The sequence below is a fragment of the Sceloporus occidentalis genome, unplaced genomic scaffold (genome assembly GCF_023333645.1).
Source record: "Sceloporus occidentalis isolate IW3139 unplaced genomic scaffold, rSceOcc1.0.p SCAF_16, whole genome shotgun sequence".
In the NCBI taxonomy this organism is placed as follows: domain Eukaryota; kingdom Metazoa; phylum Chordata; class Lepidosauria; order Squamata; family Phrynosomatidae; genus Sceloporus; species Sceloporus occidentalis.
The window spans coordinates 3,800,087-3,826,538 of NW_028316996.1; the positions used below are offsets into that span (position 1 = coordinate 3,800,087).

Consider the following 26,452-nt stretch of genomic DNA (forward strand, 5'->3'; position numbering starts at 1 on the left):
TGTGATTAGAAAGCTGGGCTCCATTGACTTGCATGGTGAATGCAGTACCTGTATTCAACCTGCAAGTGGAGCCAAAGTTCTCTAGATGGTCTGGACTATCTAGCGAACTTTTAAAATTTGTGGTTCCTGTTACAGGACGGCGGCCATCTTCCTTGATGGCGAAGATTGCCGGCAGCTGCGGCTGTGACCGCTCTCCGGAGCGGTCACAGCCCATCAAAAGGTTAGTGTTTGGTGTCGCTGGATGCCTCCTGATCGAGGCATTCCAGCGACGCCATTTAAGTTTAGGAGGCGATCGTCGATCGCCTCCTAAACGCTTTTAAAACGGGCGTCCGCCGCCATACAAAGTATGGCGGATGTTGACGCCCCGTGGAGGGGCCAGAGATGGCCCCTTCGTGCCGATCGCGGCGTTGCTGAATGCCTCGAGGTCGAGGCATTCAGCAACGCTTTTTGGGTGCAGAAAGCGATAGTAGATCGCTTTCTGCACCCGTTTAAAGACGTGCCGGTCCTGGCACGTCAATTGTCGTAAAGCACATGCTTTTCCGTGCCGTGCCAGGACCGGCAATTGTCATTAAGGGGTTAAGGCTGCTGAATATTCCATCTCACTCAGAAAAGATTCTGGGAATTATTATTGCGGGAAATCTCATTTTGAATGTAAAATCCCACTTGATTACATGTAGATAAATATGAATTCGCCATATCTGGTGTGTTCTCCTCCTCTGTAGACGCATATAAAAAAAATAAGGACCCCCAGGGTCCCCCCCATTAAGGGTGTTGATGATCACCCCAGCACATCCTCCACCCTGTGTGTTGTAAAATGGGGGCTAATTAAGTCAACCTGGGATGGAATAGTTCCCAAGTATAACCCCTATCTTAGGGGGATGGGGGGGCGGCTTTTCTAAAAGTACCTTTTGGGAATTAAGGATCACTTCTGTGCATGTGCTTAACAATCCTCTGATAAGGTCCACCCAAACATCCTTTGGGTGCCAGGAGAGTGGACGGTGAAAACATTTCCTTACATTTTTGACTTAATAGTCTTTTCTTTGAACAGCAATACTCTTTCTGCTTAAACAGTTATTAATCAGAAGAAAAGAGTAAATGTCTGATGTTTGTACAAACATAACAGAATATCATCTTCGACCATGTGTAAAAGATCATGTGAGACACTTTGAAATAGAACAATGATTCATCATCGCACCAAAATATCAATGGAAGACATTTTAATCTATCTTTTACTGAGCAAATGGATGATTCTAAATTGTGTTATATGATAATGCGACTTTTAATAATGATATGTTTTATTTTAAAGGACATTTAAAACTTATGCAAATATAAATTAGTAAGTATGTTTTATGCATTCTTAAGCTGTGAAGAGAAAATAAAGACACTTTAGTAGAAGCTGCAGGGCACTTTTGGCTGGAGTTGGCCAGCACCTATGGTTTGGCCAACGCCGTTATGAAGGTGGACTTGATAAAAGCTGTTTTATCATTTATGTTAATCTTGCAGAACAATCTTTGCTAATTCTGTTCTTTATTGGCAGTACTGAACCAGTCATTCCCCTATATGCTACTGCTATTTAAACTGAATACAAAAGCTCAGGGCTGAGTGACCCACATAATTTGGCGATTGCCCTTGACGTTGTGAAATAAAAGTAACAATCCAGAGACTTGAGATAAAACTCCTAGAGAGAACTCTCAATTGTTAATTTTGAAAGCCAGACTGGGGATGACTGAGCGGCCATGGCACAAGCCAACAGCTGCGAAATGCATGACAAGCGCATAGTTGAGTTTGTGCCCCAGGAAGCTCATACCCCCATACCCAAATAATGACTCTGACACTTTACTTGGGTGCAAAATATTTTGTCCACAGCTTTATTAACATATATACAATATTTAGAGGTCATTGTCAACCCAGCCACCCCGGTTAACATTATTAACAGCTCAAATCTTATTAACACTGACAATGACCTCACATAACCAATAAATTAACCATATAATGGCACCAACACATACCAGGTGCCTCCACATTAACATATTAACATATTGACCACAATAGGGATGTACCGAGACACCCCTACCAGACCGTTTAACCAAATTATAACTATGTAGGGGCATACCGAGACACCCCTACACCACCGATTTAACCAAATTACCACTGCAGGGGCATACCGAGACACCCCCACACCACCAATTTAACCACACACCAATGCAGGGGCATACCGAGACACCCCTACACCACCCCAGGTTCTGAGCCACAGACCAGCTCGAAACCTACACCAATAACTTGAACCAAGTCAAATTATTAACCAAAAACATAACAAAACACCGTATTAGGCAATAATCCCCAACTAACCCCGCCGCTGTGACAAAACGGGGCAGTCACCCCCCACAACCCACCTTAAAGGGAGGGAGGGTGGGACAACCAGGATTTGGATAAGCAGTTAAGTGACAGTTTACAAAATGGTTGCCACTTATATACCTTACTAATAACCCCACCCATAACAATTCTAAACCAATTAAATTAAATCCTTCCTTTTTGCACACCACCTAGCTCTGTCAAGGCCCACTCCGCCTAAGCTGCGCTGCTCCATGGGCTTCATGACAAGCGCATAGTTGAGTTTGTGCCCCAGGAAGCTCATACCCCCATACCCAAATAATGACTCTGACACTTTACTTGGGTGCAAAATATTTTGTCCACAGCTTTATTAACATATATACAATATTTAGAGGTCATTGTCAACCCAGCCACCCCGGTTAACATTATTAACAGCTCAAATCTTATTAACACTGACAATGACCTCACATAACCAATAAATTAACCATATAATGGCACCAACACATACCAGGTGCCTCCACATTAACATATTAACATATTGACCACAATAGGGATGTACCGAGACACCCCTACCAGACCGTTTAACCAAATTATAACTATGTAGGGGCATACCGAGACACCCCTACACCACCGATTTAACCAAATTACCACTGCAGGGGCATACCGAGACACCCCCACACCACCAATTTAACCACACACCAATGCAGGGGCATACCGAGACACCCCTACACCACCCCAGGTTCTGAGCCACAGACCAGCTCGAAACCTACACCAATAACTTGAACCAAGTCAAATTATTAACCAAAAACATAACAAAACACCGTATTAGGCAATAATCCCCAACTAACCCCGCCACAGGCCAGACCTTGAACCCCTCAAGCCATCTGAGCCCCGCCACACCGAAAAAACAAAGCTTGGGTTAACGCGTCCTGAAAACCCAAATTCAAAAAATCCAGGCCCACATCAGATAAGTGGACACCGTCCTCCCTAAAATAGCCAGGCAACAGGGACTCCAACTCCCAATGCCGTATCACCAGGCCACCACAACGCCTAATAAAGCTCGCCATGAGCTTATTCACCTTACCCTTGCACCGCGCAAGGGCATCCGCATCACGTGCATGCCTCCAGTGTAACCTCGGAACAATCTCCGACCATACAACCAAAACACGAGGAACTAAAGCCCTCAACCTCTCCACATCCCGTTTCATTCGCCAAACCAATTCCTTCTGGGGAACCACACCTAAATCGTTCCCTCCCGCATGGAACAAAACAATGTCCGGAACCCCTTCATCCCTCAAGAGTCGCCAAAGCTCCGCACACACATCATTCCATCCCGCACCTCGAAGGCCGATCCATCGCAGCAACAGCCGATCCTCCTGAAAGCCCAGTTGCGCACACGTCCCACGAACTGCAGCTCTCTGACCAGCCCAATAGACGTAGGAATGGCCCATGATCCAGGCCACCAAACCTGAAAAACAAAACAACAGTAAACAAAACCCTCCAGCAGAGCAGAGCTCACAACAGACCTTCAGGCCGAACATACGACCTAAAACGAACCGACTCCCAACGCCCCAACTTCTTGACCAAATCATCACTGAACCCCATCTGGGCTGCTACCGTAGCAGCCCCAATATGAAAAGAGTGCGTACCAAATTGACGCGGATCCAAACCCACGCGCTCCAAACATACACGGAAGATCCGTAAAAATTGAAACCGCGATAAAGCCGACCCGTTCTCATGTAAGAAAAAAGGTCCCACCACAGCAGGGCGATGAGCCAAGTATTCCAAACAACCCCGAACTGGACACATCATGGACCCAGGCCATGGATACAACACGACATCACACCCCTTCCCAAGCACATCCGTCTTGGACCGCCGTAAACGAATAGACACCATGTCCTCGCTGACCAGCACGTCAGACCCCTGAAGACCCCCACCTCCAGCCCGACTCCTACTCACCAGCTCCCCGATCCGGAAAGCTCCGAAAAACGCCAAAATGAATGCCAACCCAAACAGCCTGGACTCATAAACTGAAAAACACACTGATGGCAAAACATCCAACACTTTCTGTAACACCTGCACCGACACCGGGCGCCTATTGTCACCAACACCAACCCGCCTCCGAAAACCCCTCAAAGCCTGACGAACCAAAAATTCCTTAGTATGATCTTTCCAACCCTTAAGCTTGAACAAAAACGCCAAAGCTGACATATTCCTCCCCAAGACCGCGGGGGAAGCCCCTTTTGAAACCAAATCAAACAGGAACCACAACAGCACATCCAGCTGTTCCGCTGCCGTATGCACAGATCCCACACAGGAAACCATCCTGTCCCAATCGGCCCAAACCTTACCATAAGCCGACCATGTTACCGGCGCCAACGATGCCCTCACGCCTCCAGCAAGCAACTCGTCCCTAAGTGCCACATCTCGTCCGGACAGACCAGACCTGAATCCTGAGCCCCGGGCGCCACCTCGCGGAACCGATCCCACTGAAAACGAGACAGGGAATCCGCTATAACATTTAAGAAACCCGGGACATGCTCAGCCCGAAACACCACATTAAGAGACATGCAGAGCAGAACAAACCTCCGTAACAACCGAACCACCGCCATAGAAGAAGCCGACAGCCGATTTACCGCATGAACCCGCCATATTATCCGAGAAAAACACCACCTTCTTATCACGAAATGAATCGCCCCACAAAGACAAGGCGACCACCAAAGGAAAAAACTCCAAAAACGCCAAGTTGCGCATGAGCGGACTATCCCTCCAAGAATCCGGCCAACGTTCCGCACACCAATGGCCCTGAAAATACGCCCCAAAACCAACACTCCCCGAAGCGTCAGTATAAAGCTCCAACTCTTCGGCGGACACCGACTCCCTGCGAAAAAACACCGTACCATTAAAATGTTGCAAAAACACCTCCCATACCTCCAAATCAGCTCTCATAGCTGCCGAAACCCGTACAAAATGATGCGCCAACTGGACGCCCGAAGTGGCCCGTGACAAACTTCGAATGAAAATCCTACCCATGGGAATGGCCCTACACGCAAAATTCAAACGACCAATCAAGGCTTGTAACTGCCGTAAGGTCACCTTCCGAACACCACGAAACTCGTGAACCACATCCCTAAGCGCCCGCAGCTTATCTTGCGGCAGCCTGCATTCACCCGCCACCGAGTCAATTTCCAAGCCCAAAAAACTCAAACAGGTAGTAGGACCCTCGGTTTTGTCCGCAGCCAGCGGGACGCCAAACGACCCGGCCACCCATTCCAACATCCGTAACAAGTAACCACACTCCCCAGATCCACACGGACCCACACAAAGAAAGTCATCCATATAGTGAACCAAAAACCGACTCCCCGCCTCCATCCTGACCACCCATTCGAGGAACGAACTGAACGTCTCAAAATAAGAACAAGAGATGGAGCAACCCATAGGGAGACACAAGTCGACAAAATACTGACCCTCAAAATAACAACCCAACAGATGATGACAATCCGGGTGAATCGGTAACAAACGAAATGCCGATTCAATATCTGCCTTAGCCATAAGGGCATTAGGGCCCGCCTTCCTAACCAACTCGACAGCCTGGTCAAATGATGCATAGGAAACAGAACACAGCACCTCAGCAATGTCATCGTTCACCGACAAACCCTTCGGGTATGACAGGTGATGGATCAACCTGTACTTCCCAACTTCCTTCTTAGGTACCACCCCCAAAGGTGACAGACGTAAATTACCCAGAGGGGGAGAAGAAAAAGGACCCGCCATCCTGCCCAAAGAGACTTCCTTTGCCAACTTGTCCCTCACCACCTCTGGAAATTCCAAAACCGACTTCAAATTCCGATTACAACTTCTAAATTGCCTAACAGAAAAAGGAATGTAAAACCCATACCGAAAACCGTCGCACAACAACTGAGCCGCTTCACGATTACCGTAACGGCTTAGCCAGGGTAGCATCGCGTTTAACCTCACCGGGGTTAGCCCCAGAGGAAGCGGCCCCGGACCCGGAAGACGTAGTTCCCGGGACTCCTCCAGATTTCCCCTTCTTGAAACACTTCGTGAAACTATGGGCGCCCCCACAACCGGAACATTCATGCTTGAACTTGCAAGCAGACCCCCACTTACAATGGCTGTCGTTGAACAGCCAACAAAAACCTTTCCTATTGACGGCCGACGCGGAACCGTGCCCGCCCGCGCCGGCCCCTGACTGAAAGGGCTGCACCTTCTGCGCCATCATAAGCTTCATCCACAATGGCAGGTCCATCTGGTCCGCATACCTGGATTAGCCGACAACCGCTGCCTAAACTGCTCGTCGTATTTCCACCACGCCAGACCCCCATACGTTCTATACGCTTCCCAGATACCATCCAAGTAACAAAAAAGGGGAGAGCACAAATTAGGCGACTTCTCCCCAATAACACTAGCCAATATACAAAATGCCCTCAACCAGTTACCAAACGACTTGGGAATCTTCCTATAACGCTTTTTCTTTTCCTCCTCCTCCTTCTTAGCATCCTTCTTATCCTCCTCTTTCAAATCTATAAACTCCTCCAAAGGCAACAAAGAAAATATCTCCACAAAATCCCCTTTCCAAATCTTATCCTTAACATCCTGCTTCAGATGAACCCCCAGGGGGCCAGCAAAAGAAACATAGGCATTCTGCCTAGCCGAATCCGGAATCCCACCTGTCAATTCTGCCCTCTCGACACTAACCGAAGAAGCCCCCGAGACCAAAGCCTCACCACTATCCGCTCCCTCCACTGCTGGCACAACTACCGCACTGCCTGCTCCCACACCGGAGCCAACTGAAGACCACACCTGCCCACAACCAGAACTCACCTGAGACCCCTTCTGCAGAGACCCCAACAACCCCTTCAAACCGTCTAACAATTGTCGGGTTTCAACCATAGCTCTAGACTCACCACCGGAACCTCTGGCTGCAGCTCCAAGCCCCGAGGCTGCATCCTGGCCGCCGCCATCATGAGAATCCCTTGGCAAGGCCGCACTCCCATCACCCCCAGCCGCCGCAGAAGGACGTCGCTGAGGACCCGGGCCATGACTTCCAACCGCACCGAAAGACCTAGAAGGAGATAAAATACGAGGCACAGAAAAAGATTCCACACGAACAGACGAACCACGCCGAACAGGAATCCGAGACCGAAAACCACTAACATCCCCAACCTCCCTCCCCGGACTACCACAGGGAGGCCTAGACCTATCACAAGCCCTATTAAAACCTCTACCTAAACCCCCCGATGAAGACAGCGCCTCAATACTATCCCGAAGAAAAGAAACATCCTGCGCCTGACTCTCAAACCCCAAAGTGCGGCCACCGCGACCCACCTGCCTAGAACTAGCCTCCTCAACCAACAACCCAACATCCTGCGTCACACGCTGAGCCCGGCCCAATGAAGTGGCCGTAAAACCGGAGACGGCACCACGGGACCGCCCGAGGCCCGCCGCGAAACTCTCACCACCTCCAGTCAGCTGCTCAGCCGCCGAAACGGCACCTTCTCCGCACCGAAGGCCCGCAGAAAACGCTCGGGGGCTGCCACTAACCCTCAACGCTGCAGAAACCGCTCCCTCCTCCTCCTCCGAGCACGACGGAGAATTCCCGCCACTGCGCACCTCAGGGGCAGATGCACCGCCAACCACGCTGCCACCTATCTCACCCCCCGCTGACCTAACAGCACCCCTCGACCTCCCGGGGCCCGCCGCACTCGTTTCCTCATACCTGCCAACGTAGCCGCGACCCACACCAGCCATGTCGACCTCCAACCTCTGCTGTTCCGCCAGGGCCCGTTGAAAACCACGGGGCGCCCGCGAAGTACCACTCCCACGAACACCAACTCCGCTCCGGCCTCCAACACTCTCGTCACGCCTGTCTCCTGAACGGCTCCGGACCTGACGTCCTCCAGATGACAACTCCGGGCTCAAGCGTTCCGGAGGCCGTGTGCGCCGCACAGGCCGACCCGACGAAGGAACCGCCGCGACGTCCAACACAGGTGCCAACTGCTCCCTCAGCCAACCGGTACCACGTTCCCTCGTAGCCATCCGAAGCCCCTCCAGAATCTCCTCAATTTCCCGCTCCATCTGAAAAAGAAAGCAAAAGCCTCTCCGAACCAAATTGCTCAATACAGAACAACCAGGATTTGGATAAGCAGTTAAGTGACAGTTTACAAAATGGTTGCCACTTATATACCTTACTAATAACCCCACCCATAACAATTCTAAACCAATTAAATTAAATCCTTCCTTTTTGCACACCACCTAGCTCTGTCAAGGCCCACTCCGCCTAAGCTGCGCTGCTCCATGGGCTTCATAACTCATGTCCGGCCTGACATATCCAGGTGGTGGCCGCACACAGCAGCACCTGACCCGTGTATAGAGCCCTGTCAGCCAGTTGCCCCTGGCATTTGCCCAGTGAGCCAAATGACCAGTCTGGGCCTGTCTGCAGGTATGTTCAGATGTATAATTTATTGAATATTTTTTTAAATTATTTTCATAGATGGACACTTATGCGAGTGCTTTCACCTTAGGTGTATTTTAAATGAAAATGTTATATGCTGAATTTTTAATACATGAATATTTTAAAACAATCATTTTATATCATTTAGTTCAGTTGATGACACAGTAGATTCAGTCCTTACTGTCATAATAGTTATAAAACAACAAAGTCTTAACAGTCATGTTGAATGCTAATAATGTAGTATGGTAGTATGCGAATGTATATTTTACCTGGTTGCTGCCTGCCCTCTGCTGGTTTCATTCTGTTTTCTTTAACATTTTAGTTCTGTGCCAACCTCTTTATCACAATGGGAAACAAGTTAAAAGGAAATATAGAATACGGAACAACTGTATCTCACACATGATGTATATACACGACTGAGCAGACATAAGTAAGCATGTTGTCTAGTATAAATATACTTTGAGGCAAATACAGCCATTGATGAGGTCAAAGTCTTGAGCTTTGATATATTATTTATATATATGTAATATATTTTGGAAAATACATTTGGCATTTTGCATTCCGACGCTATGTATCATGATGATTTTTTTCCTGCTGCCTTTATGTGTATAATTATGTTGATCTGCCTTGATGAATTCTGGTTAATGAGTTAACGTGGTTAACTCCGCCATCAGTTGTCAGCCTCCCATGATGTATATGTTAAACCCAGTTTGTCATGTCAAGGAGAAATGCTCTATAGAACATTATTAGAAGACACCTATGAATAGATAAGGATGAATTCACAGACAAACTGATTAAAAAGTATTAAATACAGATTTATGGTATTGTAAACTAGAACCAACGCCAATTTGTAATGTGGTAAACACATCTAAGATAGAGAGAGCATAGTAGTCCTCTAAGGTTTTAGGGGTTTTCATGTGGTTTTGGTTTATATAAACTAGTGGGAAATTTTATCAGAACATGTGATTTCCAGAAATACCAACTTTGCTTATTTAACTTTGGTGTATGAAAACTATTCTCTGTATTAAATTAGACAACATAATGCTTTTAATTGCATGGTTTGTTGAACCCAATCCTTCTTAGTTACAGTTTCATTCATTTGCCACATAGTTTCTTTTTGTAAAAGACAGGAATCATGATAACCTTATTTATTATCACAATGTCAAATCAATAAGCACTTAATATTGCACCAGAAGCACATAATTTAATCACTTGAGAAAATAAAAATGATTTTGTTGTGCATGATCTCACTAGCTATTTACGTAGTATTACCTGTCAACATCAAAGGAAGTGATTTCTCCCAAAAGTAAAAAAAACAAAAACCCAAAACATTAATTGTAAAATGAAAACAATCTCGTAGCTACAAAAAATCCCTCAGGCTGGCTCAGGATCCAAGAAGGAGCCTCGATGCATTGGATCTAATGGTCTCTGTTTGTACCCCATGATGCATGATAGTGGATGGGAAGGTACACACAGGCTAAGAGAAAACACACACAAGGCTGGATATATAGGAAACAGGGCCGGCCTTTGGGGTGTGCGACCTGTGCGACCGCACAGGGTGCCACACTCCAGGGGGCGCCGCCGCGGGGTCCGCCGCGGGGTCCAACGCCACCGTAGCTTACCGCTGCCGCCAGTACCGTACCTAGCGGGGGGGGGGGGCGGTCCGCACCGGGTGCCGCTCATCAGGGGGGCACCCGGCACCCCTCCAGAGATGGACAGTAATGTCCGCCGCTGGAGGAGCAGGCTCGCAAGGGAGCGGTATCGGAGGTCTTTAACAGACCTCCGGCTCCCTTGAGTGATTTTAAGCCGGTTCAAGGATCTCCCTTGAACCCGGCTTAAAATCACTCAAGGGAGCCGGAGGTCTGTTAAAGACCTCCGATACCGCTCCCTTGTGATCCGCGCGGCAACAGCTGCTGTGCGCGGGGGTTTGTTGTCAGATCCCGATGCACAACACTGAAGCCGCGCCCGCCGCTGTCCGTGCCCTCTTACCCGGAAGAAGACAGAAGATCTGAAGAAGGAGGAGGAAAAGGAGCTGTAAGGAGAAAAGAGGAAAGGTAGGAAAGCATTCAGTGAGAGTGGATTGGTATATGTGTGGATTGGTGTATGTGTGGATTGGTGTATGTGTGGATTAGTATGTGTGGATTAGTATGTGTGGATTAGTATGTGTGGATTAGTATGTGTGGATTAGTATGTGTGGATTAGTATGTGTGTGGATTGGCACGGGCGTAGGAACCGGGGGGGACGGGGGGGACGGATCCCCCCCAGGAAATCATGCGGGGGGGACCGATAATATAGAAATCCCCCCCCAGGGTGAGTGCACTCGGGTGCAGCTGTGAGGGTGCTCACAGCTGCCCGATCGGCAGCTGCAGGCTGCAGGACTGGTTAGGGAAATCTGTGATCTCCCCAACCAGTCCTGCAGCTGTATTAAGGTCACACTCACCAGCTGTCTGTAACTGAGCGCCGGGCGACGGGATATGACGATTATATCCAGCCCCGGCGCTCAGCAGAAACAGCTGTGCGCAGCCGCACTGCACAGACTGCGAGCGGCAAACAGAAGGAAAGTTAGAACAGAAATCAAAAAGGAGGAAGGAGGAAGCAGGAAGAGAAAGCAGGAAGAGAAAGCAGAAAGGAGGAAGAAGGAAGAAAAGGTAAGATTTGTGGAGAACCAAGGTGGGTGGGTGGTTGATTATTGGGGGGTCTGATGTGAAGAACAAAGGTTGTGGGGGGGGTCTGATGTAGAGAACGAAGGTTGTGGGGGGGGGTCTGATGTGGAAAACAAAGGTGGGTTAGGGGGGGTCTGATGTGGAGAACAAAGGTTGTGGGGGGGTCTGATGTGGAGAACAAAGGTGGGTTGGGGGGTCTGATGTGGAGATCAAAGGTGGGTTGGGGGGGTCTGATGTGGAGAATGAAGGTGGGTGGGAGGTGGTCTGATGTGGAGAACAAAGGTTGTGCGGGGGGGTCTGATGTGGAGAACAAAGGTTGTGGGGGGGTCTGATGTGGAGAACAAAGGTTGTGGGGGGTCTGATGTGGAGAACAAAGGTTGTGGGGGGTCTGATGTGGAGATCAAAGGTGGGTTGGGGGGGTCTGATGTGGAGATCAAAGGTGGGTTGGGGGGGTCTGATGTGGAGAATGAAGGTGGGTGGGAGGGAGTCTGATGTGGAGAACGAAGGTGGGGGGGTCTGATGTGGAGAACGAAGGTGGGGGGGTCTGATGGTAGATTTGTGTGTGCATATACATATGGTAAGGCATGTGTATGGGCACTTGGGCAGGCATATGTGTATAGGGCAGCTGTGTATATGTGCGTGTATGTGCATACGTCTGTATGGGCAGTGTATATGTGTATGTGTGTATGGGCAGTGTATATGTGTACGTCTGTATGGGCAGTGTATATGTGTACGTCTGTATGGGCAGTGTATATGTGTACGTCTGTATGGGCAGTGTATATGTGTACGTCTGTATAGGCAGTGTATATGTGTACGTCTGTATGGGCAGTGTATATGTGTACGTCTGTATGGGCAGTGTATATGTGTACGTCTGTATGGGCAGTGTATATGTGTACGTCTGTATAGGCAGTGTATATGTGTACGTCTGTATAGGCAGTGTATATGTGCATGTCTGTATGGGCAGTGTATATGTGTACGTCTGTATGGGCAGTGTATATGTGTACGTCTGTATGGGCAGTGTATATGTGTATGTGTGTATGGGCAGTGTATATGTGTACGTCTGTATGGGCAGTGTATATGTGTACGTCTGTATGGGCAGTGTATATGTGTACGTCTGTATAGGCAGTGTATATGTGTACGTCTGTATAGGCAGTGTATATGTGTACGTCTGTATGGGCAGTGTATATGTGTACGTCTGTATGGGCAGTGTATATGTGTACGTCTGTATGGGCAGTGTATATGTGTACGTCTGTATAGGCAGTGTATATGTGTATGTCTGCATAGGCAGTGTATATGTGTACGTCTGTATGGGCAGTGTATATGTGTATGTGTGTATGGGCAGTGTATATGTGTACGTCTGTATGGGCAGTGTATATGTGTACGTCTGTATGGGCAGTGTATATGTGTACGTCTGTATAGGCAGTGTATATGTGTACGTCTGTATAGGCAGTGTATATGTGTACGTCTGTATGGGCAGTGTATATGTGTACGTCTGTATGGGCAGTGTATATGTGTACGTCTGTATGGGCAGTGTATATGTGTACGTCTGTATAGGCAGTGTATATGTGTATGTCTGCATAGGCAGTGTATATGTGTACGTCTGTATGGGCAGTGTATATGTGTGTATATAAGGAGTGTATTTGTCTTATAGTGTATACGTCTTTGTAAGTATGTGCAAGGGCAGTGTATATTTATGGGGAGGCGTGTGTGTGTGAGCAGATTATGTATGTTTGGGCAGGCGTGTATAAGGGTAGTGCATATGTGTGAGTACTGGCAAGTGTGTATGTGCAGGCAATTGCAGCGTATACGTGTGTTTTTGTGGGCAGGCATGCGTAAGAGCAGTGCATATGTGTGTATGAGCAGGCATGTCGTACTTAAAGGGAAGATTATGATTCCCTGTAACACATGTTTAACATTGTGTGTGTGTATGTAAGTGTGTGCATGCGTGTGTATGTTATTCAAGTGTTTAAGTGTGTGGATATGTTCCTGTGTGTATGACGTGTTAGGAGTCTTAGATGGTTCCTAGTAGTTCCTAGTAGTCTTTGTGGCCGTGTTCAGTGGGGTCCATCTGTGGTTTTCTCCCATTCATCCAGTAGAACGTTTTATGAGCCGAAGGTGATAAACCAAGACATTTTGGACAACACTATGCTTCTAACTTTGTGGGAACAGTTTTGGGGATCATGACTGTGCCCCAGTGTGCAAAACAGCTACTTTGCACCATAACCACTACAGTGCGTTGGTTGTAGGGTCTTACTCTGCCTGCAGTTAATAAAATATTTCTATAAGAGTATTTAAGTGTTGTCTGCTCCCAGACCACTAATGCGGAAAGGGTTAATTGCATCATTGTATTTCTGTAGGATCTTTTGTAAAAATTTTGGCAATTGTGCATTACTTAAAGTATTATTACCAGTTGTTCTAAGTGAAATAACTGAAATATAGGCCAAACTTTTGGTTAATTTTCTTTGACCTGTTTGTTTAATAAAGAGCTTCTCTGTGAAAACTGAACATGATACTTTTTTTGTGAGGAAATTGTACATACACACACACATACATTTATATAAAATTTGCCATGAACAATTCCCAGTTTACTGAACAAGAATATACCCTACCAGTAAAAATGCTATCCCCCCCAGATTTTTAGGGGTTCCTACGCCCATGTGGATTGGTAAATGTGGATTAGTGTATATGTGTGGATTAGTGTATACGTGTGGATTGGTGTATACGTGTGGATTGGTGTATACGTGTGGATTGGTATGTGTGTGGATTCGTATATGTGTGTGGATTAGTGTATATGTGTGTGGATTAGTGTATATTTGTGGATTGGTATGTGCGTGGATTAGTATATGTGTGGACTGGTATGTATGTGTGGATTAGTGTATATGTGTGGATTAGTGTATATGTGTGGATTGGTATGCGTGTGGATTGGTATGGCCAGGTAAATGCTGCACTTTCGGTTTCAGTCCAGAATTCGTTCCGGTGCATCCCTACTACTAAACCAGAAAATGAAGTGGTAGGCCTACACCACATCAATGTTTGGCGTAGTATATAGTGATTGGGGTTTTCTTACAAGTTTTTATTCCATTCTTTTTTTGGCCTGGGGGGGCGCCAGAGGAGTAGTCCGCACAGGGCGCCAGAACACCTAAGGCCGGCTCTGATAGGAAACGATCTATATTGGAGTGTGCCTGAAGATCAGGTAGATCCAAACAGAACTGATTTAAACAAAGGAGATAATGCACAGAGAAAGGCAGATTCATAATTCATATAGAAACCTTGGTACAGACAGGAAACGGATTTTGGACACGAATCTTGAAACAGATGCTGGAGTGGATAGGGTACAGATCTTGAAGCAGATAGAGTACCAATATTCAACTTGGCACAGGCAGGGTATGTCACAGTAACCCCCTGAGGCAGAGGACACATGGGGTAGGTTTGAGTTCTGTGCTCATTGGGTGACCGGAAAACCCCCATATGGTCTGCCCTAACCAGACTCCCATGGACTAGCCAACTTTGCGGGCGAGGCGCTAGCCCACACAGACAAGAACTTGGCTGAAGCAGGGCACAAGACAGGAACATGCCTGAAGACATAATATCAGCTGACATATTACTTATTCCAGTTTCTCACACTCAGAAGGGTGGCTTCTACAGGATAGAAGGGATGTAACACCTAATAATATAGACAGTCCCTACAAGGGTGAAACCGTGACAATGGCATTGTATATCACTGACAATATTATCTAAATGTAAAATGACAAAATGTGCATCTAAATGCATGCGTATAGAGTGGTCACTTTAAACAATACAAAATGCATGGAAGAATTTTGCAGAATCCCCTGCTATGTACCTGTCCCTTATCTTACAGGAGCTGTGTTCAAGCCAAAAACATTTGCCGTCTCCACCACCATTGGTGCTTTAAGCAGCCAATAAGTGGAATAAAAATGGGACAGCAGAGGGGGATTTGCCCTGTACCTCTGGGGCTGAAACTCCTCCTAAAGTAGCTTATTTTTTAACAGGTTAAAAAAAAGCAGATCAAAGTCATTTCATATGCATTCTTGATTGATGAGGCTGTATGGGACCCTATACTGTCTTTTTAAGTTATACAGCTTTTGCTGTGATTTATCATTAACACATTGAGGTTTAAAACTGGAGCTATAGTTACTAAAGTTAAAGGCCATAATTCCATCATATTCAACCTTTTCAAGAAATCCAATTTTGCCTCAGTTGGTATGAAACAATAATTCATGCATCTCCAATTTACAGTTAGATTTCTGTCTGGAGTAACACTTTATTATTTTAAAGCACAACAAATGCTTTCCCTTACCTGTAGTTATGATTTCTCTGTGTAGTGAATTCCAGAGCTTTACTGCTATCACTGTAAAGAAAACCTTCCTCTATTTAAGAAATATTGTGTTTTTAATCTTAGGTTGTGATCTGTTGTAATTTGTTCAGTCCTAGGGATAAACAATTCTACTGAAAAAGGCCTTGTACTGATAAGTAAAGAAACTGTTTGGCCAAGCAGTCAACATGATTCAATCCTTCAATTACCAGTTTTTGTATTATCTCCAGTTCTAGAAATATTATTTGTATTAATACAAATATGATGTAAATATGATGTGATATGATGCAAAGTTCGCTTTCTAAGCTCATTTAATGCCATGATGTGCAAGGCACGTTATGGGGTGTTAACTGGCCATTTTTTCATGGCGTGGTTGGCAAGAGGTTACCTTATCATGCTGTTTTAGTATTATGTATTTCTGGTTTACAAAATAGTGGAAATGGGCTCCTGTTTTTTTTTTTGTTTTTTTTTACATTAGCACTCTTCACTTTCTTTTTCTTTTTTTAACATTAAAATACAAAATAGCCAGAGCACTCTGCTTACTACCATCTCAAGCCAAGCACTAAAAAACCTGCCCAGAGGCATTTTCTTTTTCATACTGAAGCCCTAATTACTGCTACAAGAGAGCTGACTGGAACTTTGTATAAAAGTACCATAAGAAGGCAAGGTCACGGGTAGGGATGTGTATGTCTGTATTGATATATATTTGTGAAGTGTGTTAACTGCCTCACTTAAATTGTACAGCACTGTGTAATTTTTTGGCGCTTCATAAAAAAAAAGATAATAATGAGCAGAACAAGCTATAATCCAAAAGAATGTTATACAATTTTGATGTACCTTTTTGTCTAATGACTTTTTAAAGAAATTAGGATTAAAGTAGTGTGAATTTTAAATGTTATTAAATTAAACTGTGTGTGAGCTTGGATGTGTAAATGTTTGTGTGCGAGCATGAATGTCTATGTGTAAGTGTGTGCGAGCATGGATGTCTATGCGTAAGTGGGTGCGAGCATGAGTGTATGTGTGAGCAGGCATCTGTAAATGTTTGTGTGTGAACATGAATGTGTATGTCTGAGCATGGGTGTGTATTGTTTATGTGTGAGAGAGCATGAATGTAAATGTAAAGTACGTATGGATCAGTACGTGTAAAAGTGTATGAGCGTGGGTGTGTAAGTATGTGCAAATGTGAGAGTTTGTGTAAAATGTGTGCCAGTGCATATGTGAGTGACCAGGGCCTATGGGGGGTGCCAAATACTTTAGGTATGCCTTTGACCATTAGTAGGATGTTTGTCTATTGGATTTGGTTAAGAAAACTGCACAATATTTCTGAAAACTCATTTTTAATGTGAAGGACCCTTTTACATTGATCAATGCTTCCTTTGGTAGCTCAGGGCGCTATAACAGTAAATCTGTTGGCATCTAGCTAGCAATACTAGCTCCTGCTAATATAGAAGAAATCAGGCATCCATAAAACAGACTTCTTTCTAGCATCAACTTTGTGATTAGCGTCTCTACTTATTTAACCTATGAGGTAACAAGTACTACACTGGCCCTCTATGGTCAGTTATTTGAAATGTACTTTGTATGTCATCTGCCCTAAAAGTACAAGGTTTTTTGTGGCAGTTCCACTTCAAAACAGAATTTCCACTGGCTATGATCATTTCCAGTATACTGTTATTTATTGGATTTGAAGGCAAATTTAAGATCACTCTGCAGATTTCTTTTAGATACTTTGAACATAACTTGCAATTCCATTTCAGGGTGCTTAGTGAAGCCAAATGTTATACATATATTGTCATCAGGAAAAATGTATCCCTCCAGACAGCAGTTCACAGTTAGTCAATAGCAATAACCCACATTGTGTACGGAGACAAAAGAAAAACCTGCTGTGAAAAGGATTTCATGTTTAACAATTTGCAGAAACAAATGACAAGCTGGAATTATGTAATAAAACTATGTAAAGATACTAGTATCTGTCATAGCAGCAAACACTTTAAGTTAACAATACAACAATCCAAGCCCTGGTATGTTCATCATGTCTGTTAAAGCTTTCGATAGTTGAGACTGCTTTAATTTACTGCTTGCAGGTAGTGATTATAGAGGGATTTGAAAAGGTCTTTGCGAAAGCAGCCAGTTCTGCTCTGTATATGCTACAGAAGCATGTTCATCTATTGGATCAATAGTGTGAGCATTGGCCTGTCACAGAAGTCTCTAGAGGACTTGCTTTACTGCTTTCCTCTGAAAATGGTTCACAGAGTTCCTGGTTCACCTGAGTGCCAGATTTAACATCTAACTATGCTCCAATAAAATGAACAGAACCTTTTAGCAAAGAATGGATATCCTGTCAAAAAAAGTGCTACGCATGTTACAAAAGAACAGCATTCACAGCACAAGTTAGATTAACACTTAGGAGTCGATGCTAGTAGAACACATCACGAACAATTGTTCATACAGGTACTTATGGCTTATAAAATGACTGGTTTGACCTATCTACAATATATATCTATATATTTCTTCAAATAGTATAATATATATATATATATATATATATATATATATACACACACATAAATTCTATGGCTTTACATATCAGGACATAATAAGAAGCATCTGTTCCTTAGCTGGACTTAAAATTGGATAAATACAACCTCAGATGAACAACAACATGTGATATATTACACCATGTCATGATTTATTCAACAAAAAATAAAGCCAAAATGAAGAAGCCATGTGCGAAAAACTATACCCTTACTGCTTCCATAGGAATTAAGATGCCAAGCAGCAGAAAGGTGCTGCTTTTCAAATCTTTTTGATTAATTAATCACCAGCAAGTGTGACCACCTCTATAAAAGCCAAATGTTTAGCAGTTTAGTTGTAGCTGCTCATCAATCTGGAAAGGGTCATAAGGGTCATAAGTCCATCATTCTACAGTGAGAAAGATTATTCAAAAGTGGAAAACATTCAAGACAGTTGCCAAGAGTGGGTGTCCCAGCAAATTCACCCCACGGTAAGATCATACAGAAAACCCAAGAGTCACATCTCAGGCGCTACAGGCCTCAGTTAGAATGTTAAATGTTAAAAGTTCATGACAGTACTATTAGAAAAAGACTGAACAAATATGGTATGCTTCAAAGGCTTGCCAGGAGAAAGCATCTTCTCTCTAAAAATAACATAGCAGCATGGCTAAACTTTGCATCTGAACAAACCACAAGACTTCTGGAACGATGACCTTTGGACAGATGAGACCAAAGTGGAGATGTTTGTCCATAATGCACAGCGCCGCATTTGGCAAAAACCAAATGCAGCATATCAGCACAAACACCTCATAGCACAGTGGAGGAGGGGTGATGATTTGGGCGTGTTGGCAGCCACGGGACCTGGGAAACTTGCAGTGATTGAGTTATCGACCATGAACTCCTCTGTATACCAAAGTATTCTAGAGTCAAATGTGAGGCCATCTGTCAGACAGCTAAAGCTTGGTGGAAATTGGGTCATGCAACAGGACAAAAAAATCAAGGCTTTGCAATGGCCCAGTCGAAATCCAGACTCGATTTAAATGCTGTGACGGGACCTTAAGAGAGCCATGCATAAACAAATGCCTGCAAATCTCAATGAAGAAGAGTGGGACAAAATTCCTCCACAACAATGTGAGAGACTGATAAAGTCATACAGAATACAATTTTTTTCAAGTTATTGGTGCTAAAGGTGGTTCTACAAGCTATTGAATAATAAGGTGTACTTACTTTCAAACATGGATTCTCGATTTTGGCTTTATTTTTGTTGAATAAATCATGACACTGTCAGGCTCATCATATCTCAGCCCTTACTGGATGTTGGAGTCCAGAGCGCAGGAGTGTAAGAACGCACACAATGAGACACACCCTTCAGAAATAAGACAAAAGCTGAATGTTTGACTATATGTATATTAAACAAAGCAGATACATCTCACCATAAGTAGCAGAGTAGGAGGCATATCAAGTATACAGACTGCTGGGGAGTATGAAGTTAGAATAGTCCAGGTAAGAATCCAAAAGGGTTTGGGACAGGTAGCAAACAAAACAGGTATATCCAATAGACAGTCCTGGTCAAAAAGGTAACAGGCTAGCAAAAGGGGTAAATCTAGGTGACAGATCCAGAGTCAGACATGAACTATAGCTCCAAAGTAACTTAATGAACTCACACCTCTGTTACTGAGAGGCAGGGATATAAAGCCTGTTGATTAGGTCAGGTGTGGTAATTACATAGGCTTCAGGTGAGAGAGGCATGGATATAGCATAACCAACACAGCTGAACATAAAAACACAGAACACACATTCTAAACATAACCAGACAAGACATACATGGTACAGGATGCCACACAGGACAGGGAACAAGGCAAAGAACACAGGGGATGGAGTGAGGAGCCGAGATCCTCAGACACTTCTCCTTTAAGCATCCTCAGATGCAGGGCCGGCCCTACAATGGAGCCGAGTGGGGTAATTGCCCCAAGGAGTTCAAATCCATGCAGACCTCTTAAAGGAGCGGCCACGTCTGACAGTTTGCAGGGCTGGGGCCGAATCCTGACAGACACGCTATAATATGTCATGTGATGTTTTTCATCTGATTTACCTAATTTTTGGACTTTCTAAGGAACAGAAGATTCTTAATATGTAAAACCATAGAGTTCAAATAGGGTGCACAGTGCGCTTCTTTTTTACACAACTGTATATGGAAGCCCTACGGAATAACTATATTTGAAAGATTTTTTAAAAATGTATTTTAAATATGGCTTTTCACTGACATAAACAATGCTGTTCATATAAAAACATCAGTATATCTCAAAGTGTTCAAGATTCATTCTTGCCAGAAATTAATGGGCATGTGTGTTCAATACTATATATAAAAGACTTCCCAAATATTACGCATACTGTACATAATAATAGAAATTATATGTTGCCAAGATTTATTGATATCTGTCATTATTAAGCTGTTGCATTTTATACCTTTAATAGCTATTTATTGCCCATAAAAGCCATTTAATGTAAAATGCCACGCTAGACAGATGTGCATATGACATGCATTTCACCTTAGCTATATACTGGTAATTATGGGATTATAAATGGTTATCCATTACTATATCTTTATTTCTGTTTACACCTCCTTGCCACAAAGCGCTTCAGATCTGTTTCACCACTCATCATTCAATGTTATTGCCTCATTTAATTTAATTATATCTTATATTTGTGTTTGATGAATAACAATCCCGCCAATATGAATACAGACAACATATCTTCTTCAGTGCTGCACACACATAAAGGTTTAAGCACAAATATATACATGCAATAATAAAACTCACAAAAAAAAAACAATAGCCTTAAACTCCATGCATTATTCATTGTGACCAAAATGCATTAGCAATTCCAATGCTTACCTCCAACAGGAAAATCGCTGCAAAGTCACAGCAGGTTGGTCGCCCGGTTCTTTTTTTTTCAGGGACAGTCTGGCAAGGTTGTGAAAATTCTCTGCAGTGACCCAGAGAAGCAGAGTTCCCAGGTATGGTTATATGATGTGAGTATTCCCTAAGAAATTATGAATGAGGAAAACGTTGACATGAGTAAAGAGAATTTGGGCAGGGTTTGGACATTCAGCTGGAGATGATGTATCATACAATATTTAGTCATAGAAGCAATAAAATTGTTCAGTAGGCTGAGTAGTTGAGTAGGTAGAACATCATATTTATAGACATCAGATTTTATATACCATAATTTATTTGAATCGTGTTACTCATCTTCTAGGTATTATCTCCTTGCTCTAAAATATTCCTTCAATCTGAAATGAAAAATGCACATTGCATTTTCACATGCTGTCTGTTTGAAGGACAGCCTGAGAACCAAACTGAAATGAAAGCCTAGTCAAATGATGGCAAAAAATTCTCTAGAATTGAATTTCAGGTTTTATCAAGAAGCAATACTTGCACTGATGTTAGACAGGCGGCTGAAAGGTCAATGAGTTCCCTTGGTTGCTTTTTGTCAAGGGTTTTTGACTTGTGTGTGAATAAAGATTCCCCAAGAGGAAAGAGAACTTAGATTCCCTGTCATGTGGAAGACAGCCGAGAATCTGAAAATGTTACAAAAAGCATCAGGGACTTGGAGCACACCTTCAAATACACCGCCGATGCCAATCGTATCCCATGTAAACATGTACACATGGATGTTTTGGATTTGTTCTGTCAACTTTTGGTTGTGAAACAAATTATTGTACAGCTTTACACCTAGAATACAAACACACTTGAAGGTCTAAGTTGCAGTTCTGAATTTAATACAAACAAATACCGCATAATTTGTGATCAATCAAATGTCTCAATATATAATGTCAATCAGCAGCAATAATGAGGTGCCTTGGTTACTAGTTAAACAGCTTTATTTTAACTCATTCTTCATAATTTGTCTTCTTGACTTCAGGCAATAAAGTGGTTCTGACAAAGACTATATTTATATATCAGGCAAAAAATACAATCTATCGGTGTTTAACATACAGGAAACATAATTTACATAATTACTTTTGAACCAATCTTGATATCTATAGTAAGCTTTACAAGATGTGCTACATCTTAAAACATAGATAGAGCATAACTTTTTGCAAGGGAATTAGCACTGCAAGCTGCTAGTGCATTCACATAAACATAGCCTAAGCACAGTGCCATGCAAAGCCTTTCGTCCAAAACTCAACCAGAATCACATTATTGGAAAATAGACACAGTTACCTGGAGGATGAGGTGATACAGCTCAAAGAGACAACCAGCTCCCAGGCTATTATTCAATCCCTCCTAACCAAGATCGATGACCTTGAAAACCACAGTAGAAGAAATAACGTACGGATTCCAGAGCATCAAACCCCAATCCGATTTTGAGGACTTTGCAAAAGTAGATATAAGATGCCTTGGTGTCAAATACTCATAAGACTCTGCATTGTTGATCGTACAGGCACACAGAGTGGGACTGTAGAGGCAGCCCCAGAACTCCAGACCTCGACCTTTTTTATTCAAGCTTCTTTATTTTGTCTACAAGACAAACATTCCGGTGACATACAGATAGGCACAAGATCCTCATATTTCAGGACTGTTCAGTTCTCGTCACTGATAAATGGAAGGATTTCGTTGGGATCTGCACACAGCTACACGAAAAGCAAGCAAAATTTACCCTACTGTATCCATCAATGCTTCAACTTATCCTTGAGAGTAAGACATATATTCTAGACACTAATGTGTCTATATGTGGAGCGGCGGATAATGCACTGGAAGTTGGGGGGAAGTTTGAGAGAGACATGGATGCAGGAATGTATTTCTGCACCAAATCCAAAGGGGTGGCAATAATTTTTAGCAAATCATTTAAATCATACTATTCATTCTCAAAGTGTAGACCCTGAGGGAAGATACATAGTATTTCTGCTTTCAGATGGGTAATGAGAAGAGATATATTGTAGTTCAGGAACCCAACATCGGCAAATAAGGGATGACCAGCCTTACATTTAACTGAGTATTAGAACTTTAGTCATTTTGAAGCAGAGGTTGCAATTGGTCCATGGAGGGGGCTGAACCTGATGGGACAACAGTATACCAGTTTCTGAGGCCTTTGATAGACACTGTAAAAGCCATTCCTCTGAACATAAAAAGGTACTTACAGCTTAAGCAACTTATGGAGACTTTTCTCCTGCAGAGAGCCCAAACCCAATTGAATTGTTCTAAAAATAAATTCTATCGATGGGGTAATAAATCAAGCAGACTGCTGGCAAATATGTCAAGGCCAAAGAAATCGCAAACTACTATATCACATGTCCAGCTGCCTAATAACCAAGTAATTATTAACATCCATTGATCTTTGCAGGACCTTCCATCAACATTTTACTAACCTATATGATAGATCTCAATAACTTCAACATTGGTATTGAGGTCCTGAAAAAACAGGGTTGCAAAAACCCCTTTGTGACGGAAGAAGAAGTTGGACTCATTCGGAGGTCTGGACAGCTTTACAGATATTAATAGGATTTCTATAAACTACTACTGTCGGAAATAAAGCTCTATCTAGATAGATTCTATAATGAGATAATCACAGGGGATCACTCACACAATCCAGAACTATTCAATTATTAAAACCAAATAAAGACCCAGCTTCCATAAAGGTCTATGGGCCAATAACTTTAATCAACCAAGATATTAAAATACAATCTTAATAAAAAGCTTGATAAGGCATACTCCATTAAAATGCTTTATTCTAGGTGGATATCTGTGCAGATTTTTACCATGTATAGGGATATGGACCTCAAGTTGGGCCATTATGCATACTTTTCACCTCCAACAATTTGGGATAGACATTTAAGAATCAGCAGACTGCCAAAGTGCGGTGACCCTGATGCAAATCTTTCTCATTGCATGTGGTCATGTCCCGAGGTTAGATGGTTCTGGAAATTGGTACAACAATTTGGATGGGAGCAGGAGTGCCCAAAATAAACTTCCCCTTGAAATGGCCATCCCACCGATGAGCAGGAATCTTTTCACAAGGCACAAAAAGTTATGACACATTATATTTGCTGTGGCACAAAATAACTGGTGGTCCACCAATGGATACATGCAAAGCCACCAATCATTCCACTATTTCAAACTAAACTATTATTTAAAAACTGGTAACTGTTTATTAATTACCATAGTGACTTACCACTAAAACTAATCAGACAAGATGTCCCAGTTATAATACCATCATTTTCTAGTTTCTGCCCAATTATGACCATTTCAGTTAGCTCTTGATGACAAACAATGCTGACCTTCATCTTTGGGGACATTTTAAAGAATATTACTTCCGAGCATGTAGGTAGGAGTAATGGAGACATTCTGTTTTCATTTTATTTAGAGTTAGAGGATTTTAGGATTTGTATGTTCAATCTACATATCAGCTAATAATCAGAAAGAGAAAAAAAGAAAAAGCAGTGACAATAATGCATATCTTAAACAGGCAAAACACTTTATTGGTGGAAAGTGAATTGCAGAATCTCATTCTGTGCGTTGAAATGTTTATCTATGTCTTTCTTCCTCAGAACCTGGAGAATCTTGTATCTGTAGACCAAAATTTTGACGATACTCTGTATATCCCATGTTGTCCTGAAATAAAACTTTTAAAAAAATGAAAAAAAGAGAATAATAAAAATACATAATTATAGGTAGATAATTATAAATAACAATTCACTACATTCCATTGATCTTAGCTGCATTTAACCCCTTAAGAATTTGGGCCATTGTACATTTTTGCTTTGCCTTTGTTCGACCTCTCCCTTGATTTTTTTTTTAATTTTTACTATTTTCTTTCCCAAAGTTTTTGTACTGTTTTTCATGTCAGGAAACGGTGACATGACTCGAGAGCCCCTTGAAATCATTGTAGAGACCAGAGATCCCCCTCACAACAAATGGGTACCTCTGCTGGAAGCCCTTTAAATATGCATGTATAATTTTGAAATTTGTTTTGTATTATTATTTTTTCATAAGCTTTCAGAAGCTTGAAGATGGAGAAGCTTTGTTTCCCTTTCTTATTATCAAAATCTCCATGCCTGTTGATGATGCAGTGTGACCAGCTGCAGTAAGGTCATTAGTGGCTCTAGTAGGACACTTCACACTTTAGGGGTTCCTCTTAAGTCATTTTAAATCCCAGTGTAACAGTGCTAAATGCTGGCTTCTGCTGACAGGGGAGAGACCAAGTAGATCTACAGGGAGATCTTCCTGTCTATTTAAGATACTAAACAATCTAATATTAAGTCATCTGTGGAGATGTAATATTATATCCCTTGTCTTTAAGTGCCTAATAAATAAGAAGTAACTATTTTTTTAAAGTTTGTTTTGTAGCAGAACATTAAAATCCTGGCTGCAATTGCAATTGTAAATCTTTATCCCAAAATTGCTAAATTTCAATCTATCGCTAGTATTTCATTATACTTTAGGACTGGTTTAAGTCTCACACATTTTTTTGTGGTTTTACAGATTCAAGACACAGATGTAAGCTTCTATGGAGTAAACACTTATTTCACAGTTCCCCTTTAAGAATAAACTTAATTGAAAAAGAGTATATATATATATATATAAACATTTTACTAATTTTGCTTTTAAGCAGATTTAGTAAATTATTTGCAATGTGTTGTTTCAAGGGATCTCAATACTGTTACTACGAAAGACATTTAAATTGGCATAAAGTTTGTGCCATTTCCTTAAACATATCCGTCAATAAACTCAGCAACAAGATGAATGGCTTACACGCCATCTGTCGCAATGCCTATTCCCTGGGTCCCTGATTTTGCTATAAGCTGCCACTAACAATTTAGCAGCAGCAGTCAGTGGGGAACCACTGAATCACGTGGACAAACTTGAGTCGGTGGGTTTTGTTACCTCTATATTTCACCCTCACAAGGGATGATACCGAGTGATGTGTCATTCAATATAAACACATTAAAAGAGCAAGAAAGTAGAAGCACCTTGAAAATATCCAACACATATTGTGAAAATTATAGAAAAAAACCCTCACAAAACTTACCAATAACATAATAGCATAATGATGCATCCTGCCATTTCCATGATGTATAGAACGTATAGAAAAGTATAACATTCCATTCTTTCATAATCATATCATGAATATTACG

The 26,452-nt window shown here is 42.9% G+C and overlaps 1 protein-coding gene across 1 annotated transcript in view; it reads right to left on the minus strand.

Annotated features, from left to right (window-relative positions):
- Positions 1–6,497: 6,497 nt before the first annotated feature.
- Positions 6,498–26,452, minus strand: part of LOC149302953 (synphilin-1-like) — a 100,250-nt gene continuing 80,295 nt past the window's right edge. The window contains exons 10-11 of the mRNA XM_089481720.1: positions 7,051–8,430; positions 6,498–6,689 (exon numbers count right to left, since the gene is read on the minus strand). Of these exons, the coding sequence (XP_089337846.1) occupies positions 6,498–6,689; positions 7,051–8,430 (1,572 nt within the window). The remainder of the gene's footprint in view (positions 6,690–7,050; positions 8,431–26,452) is intronic.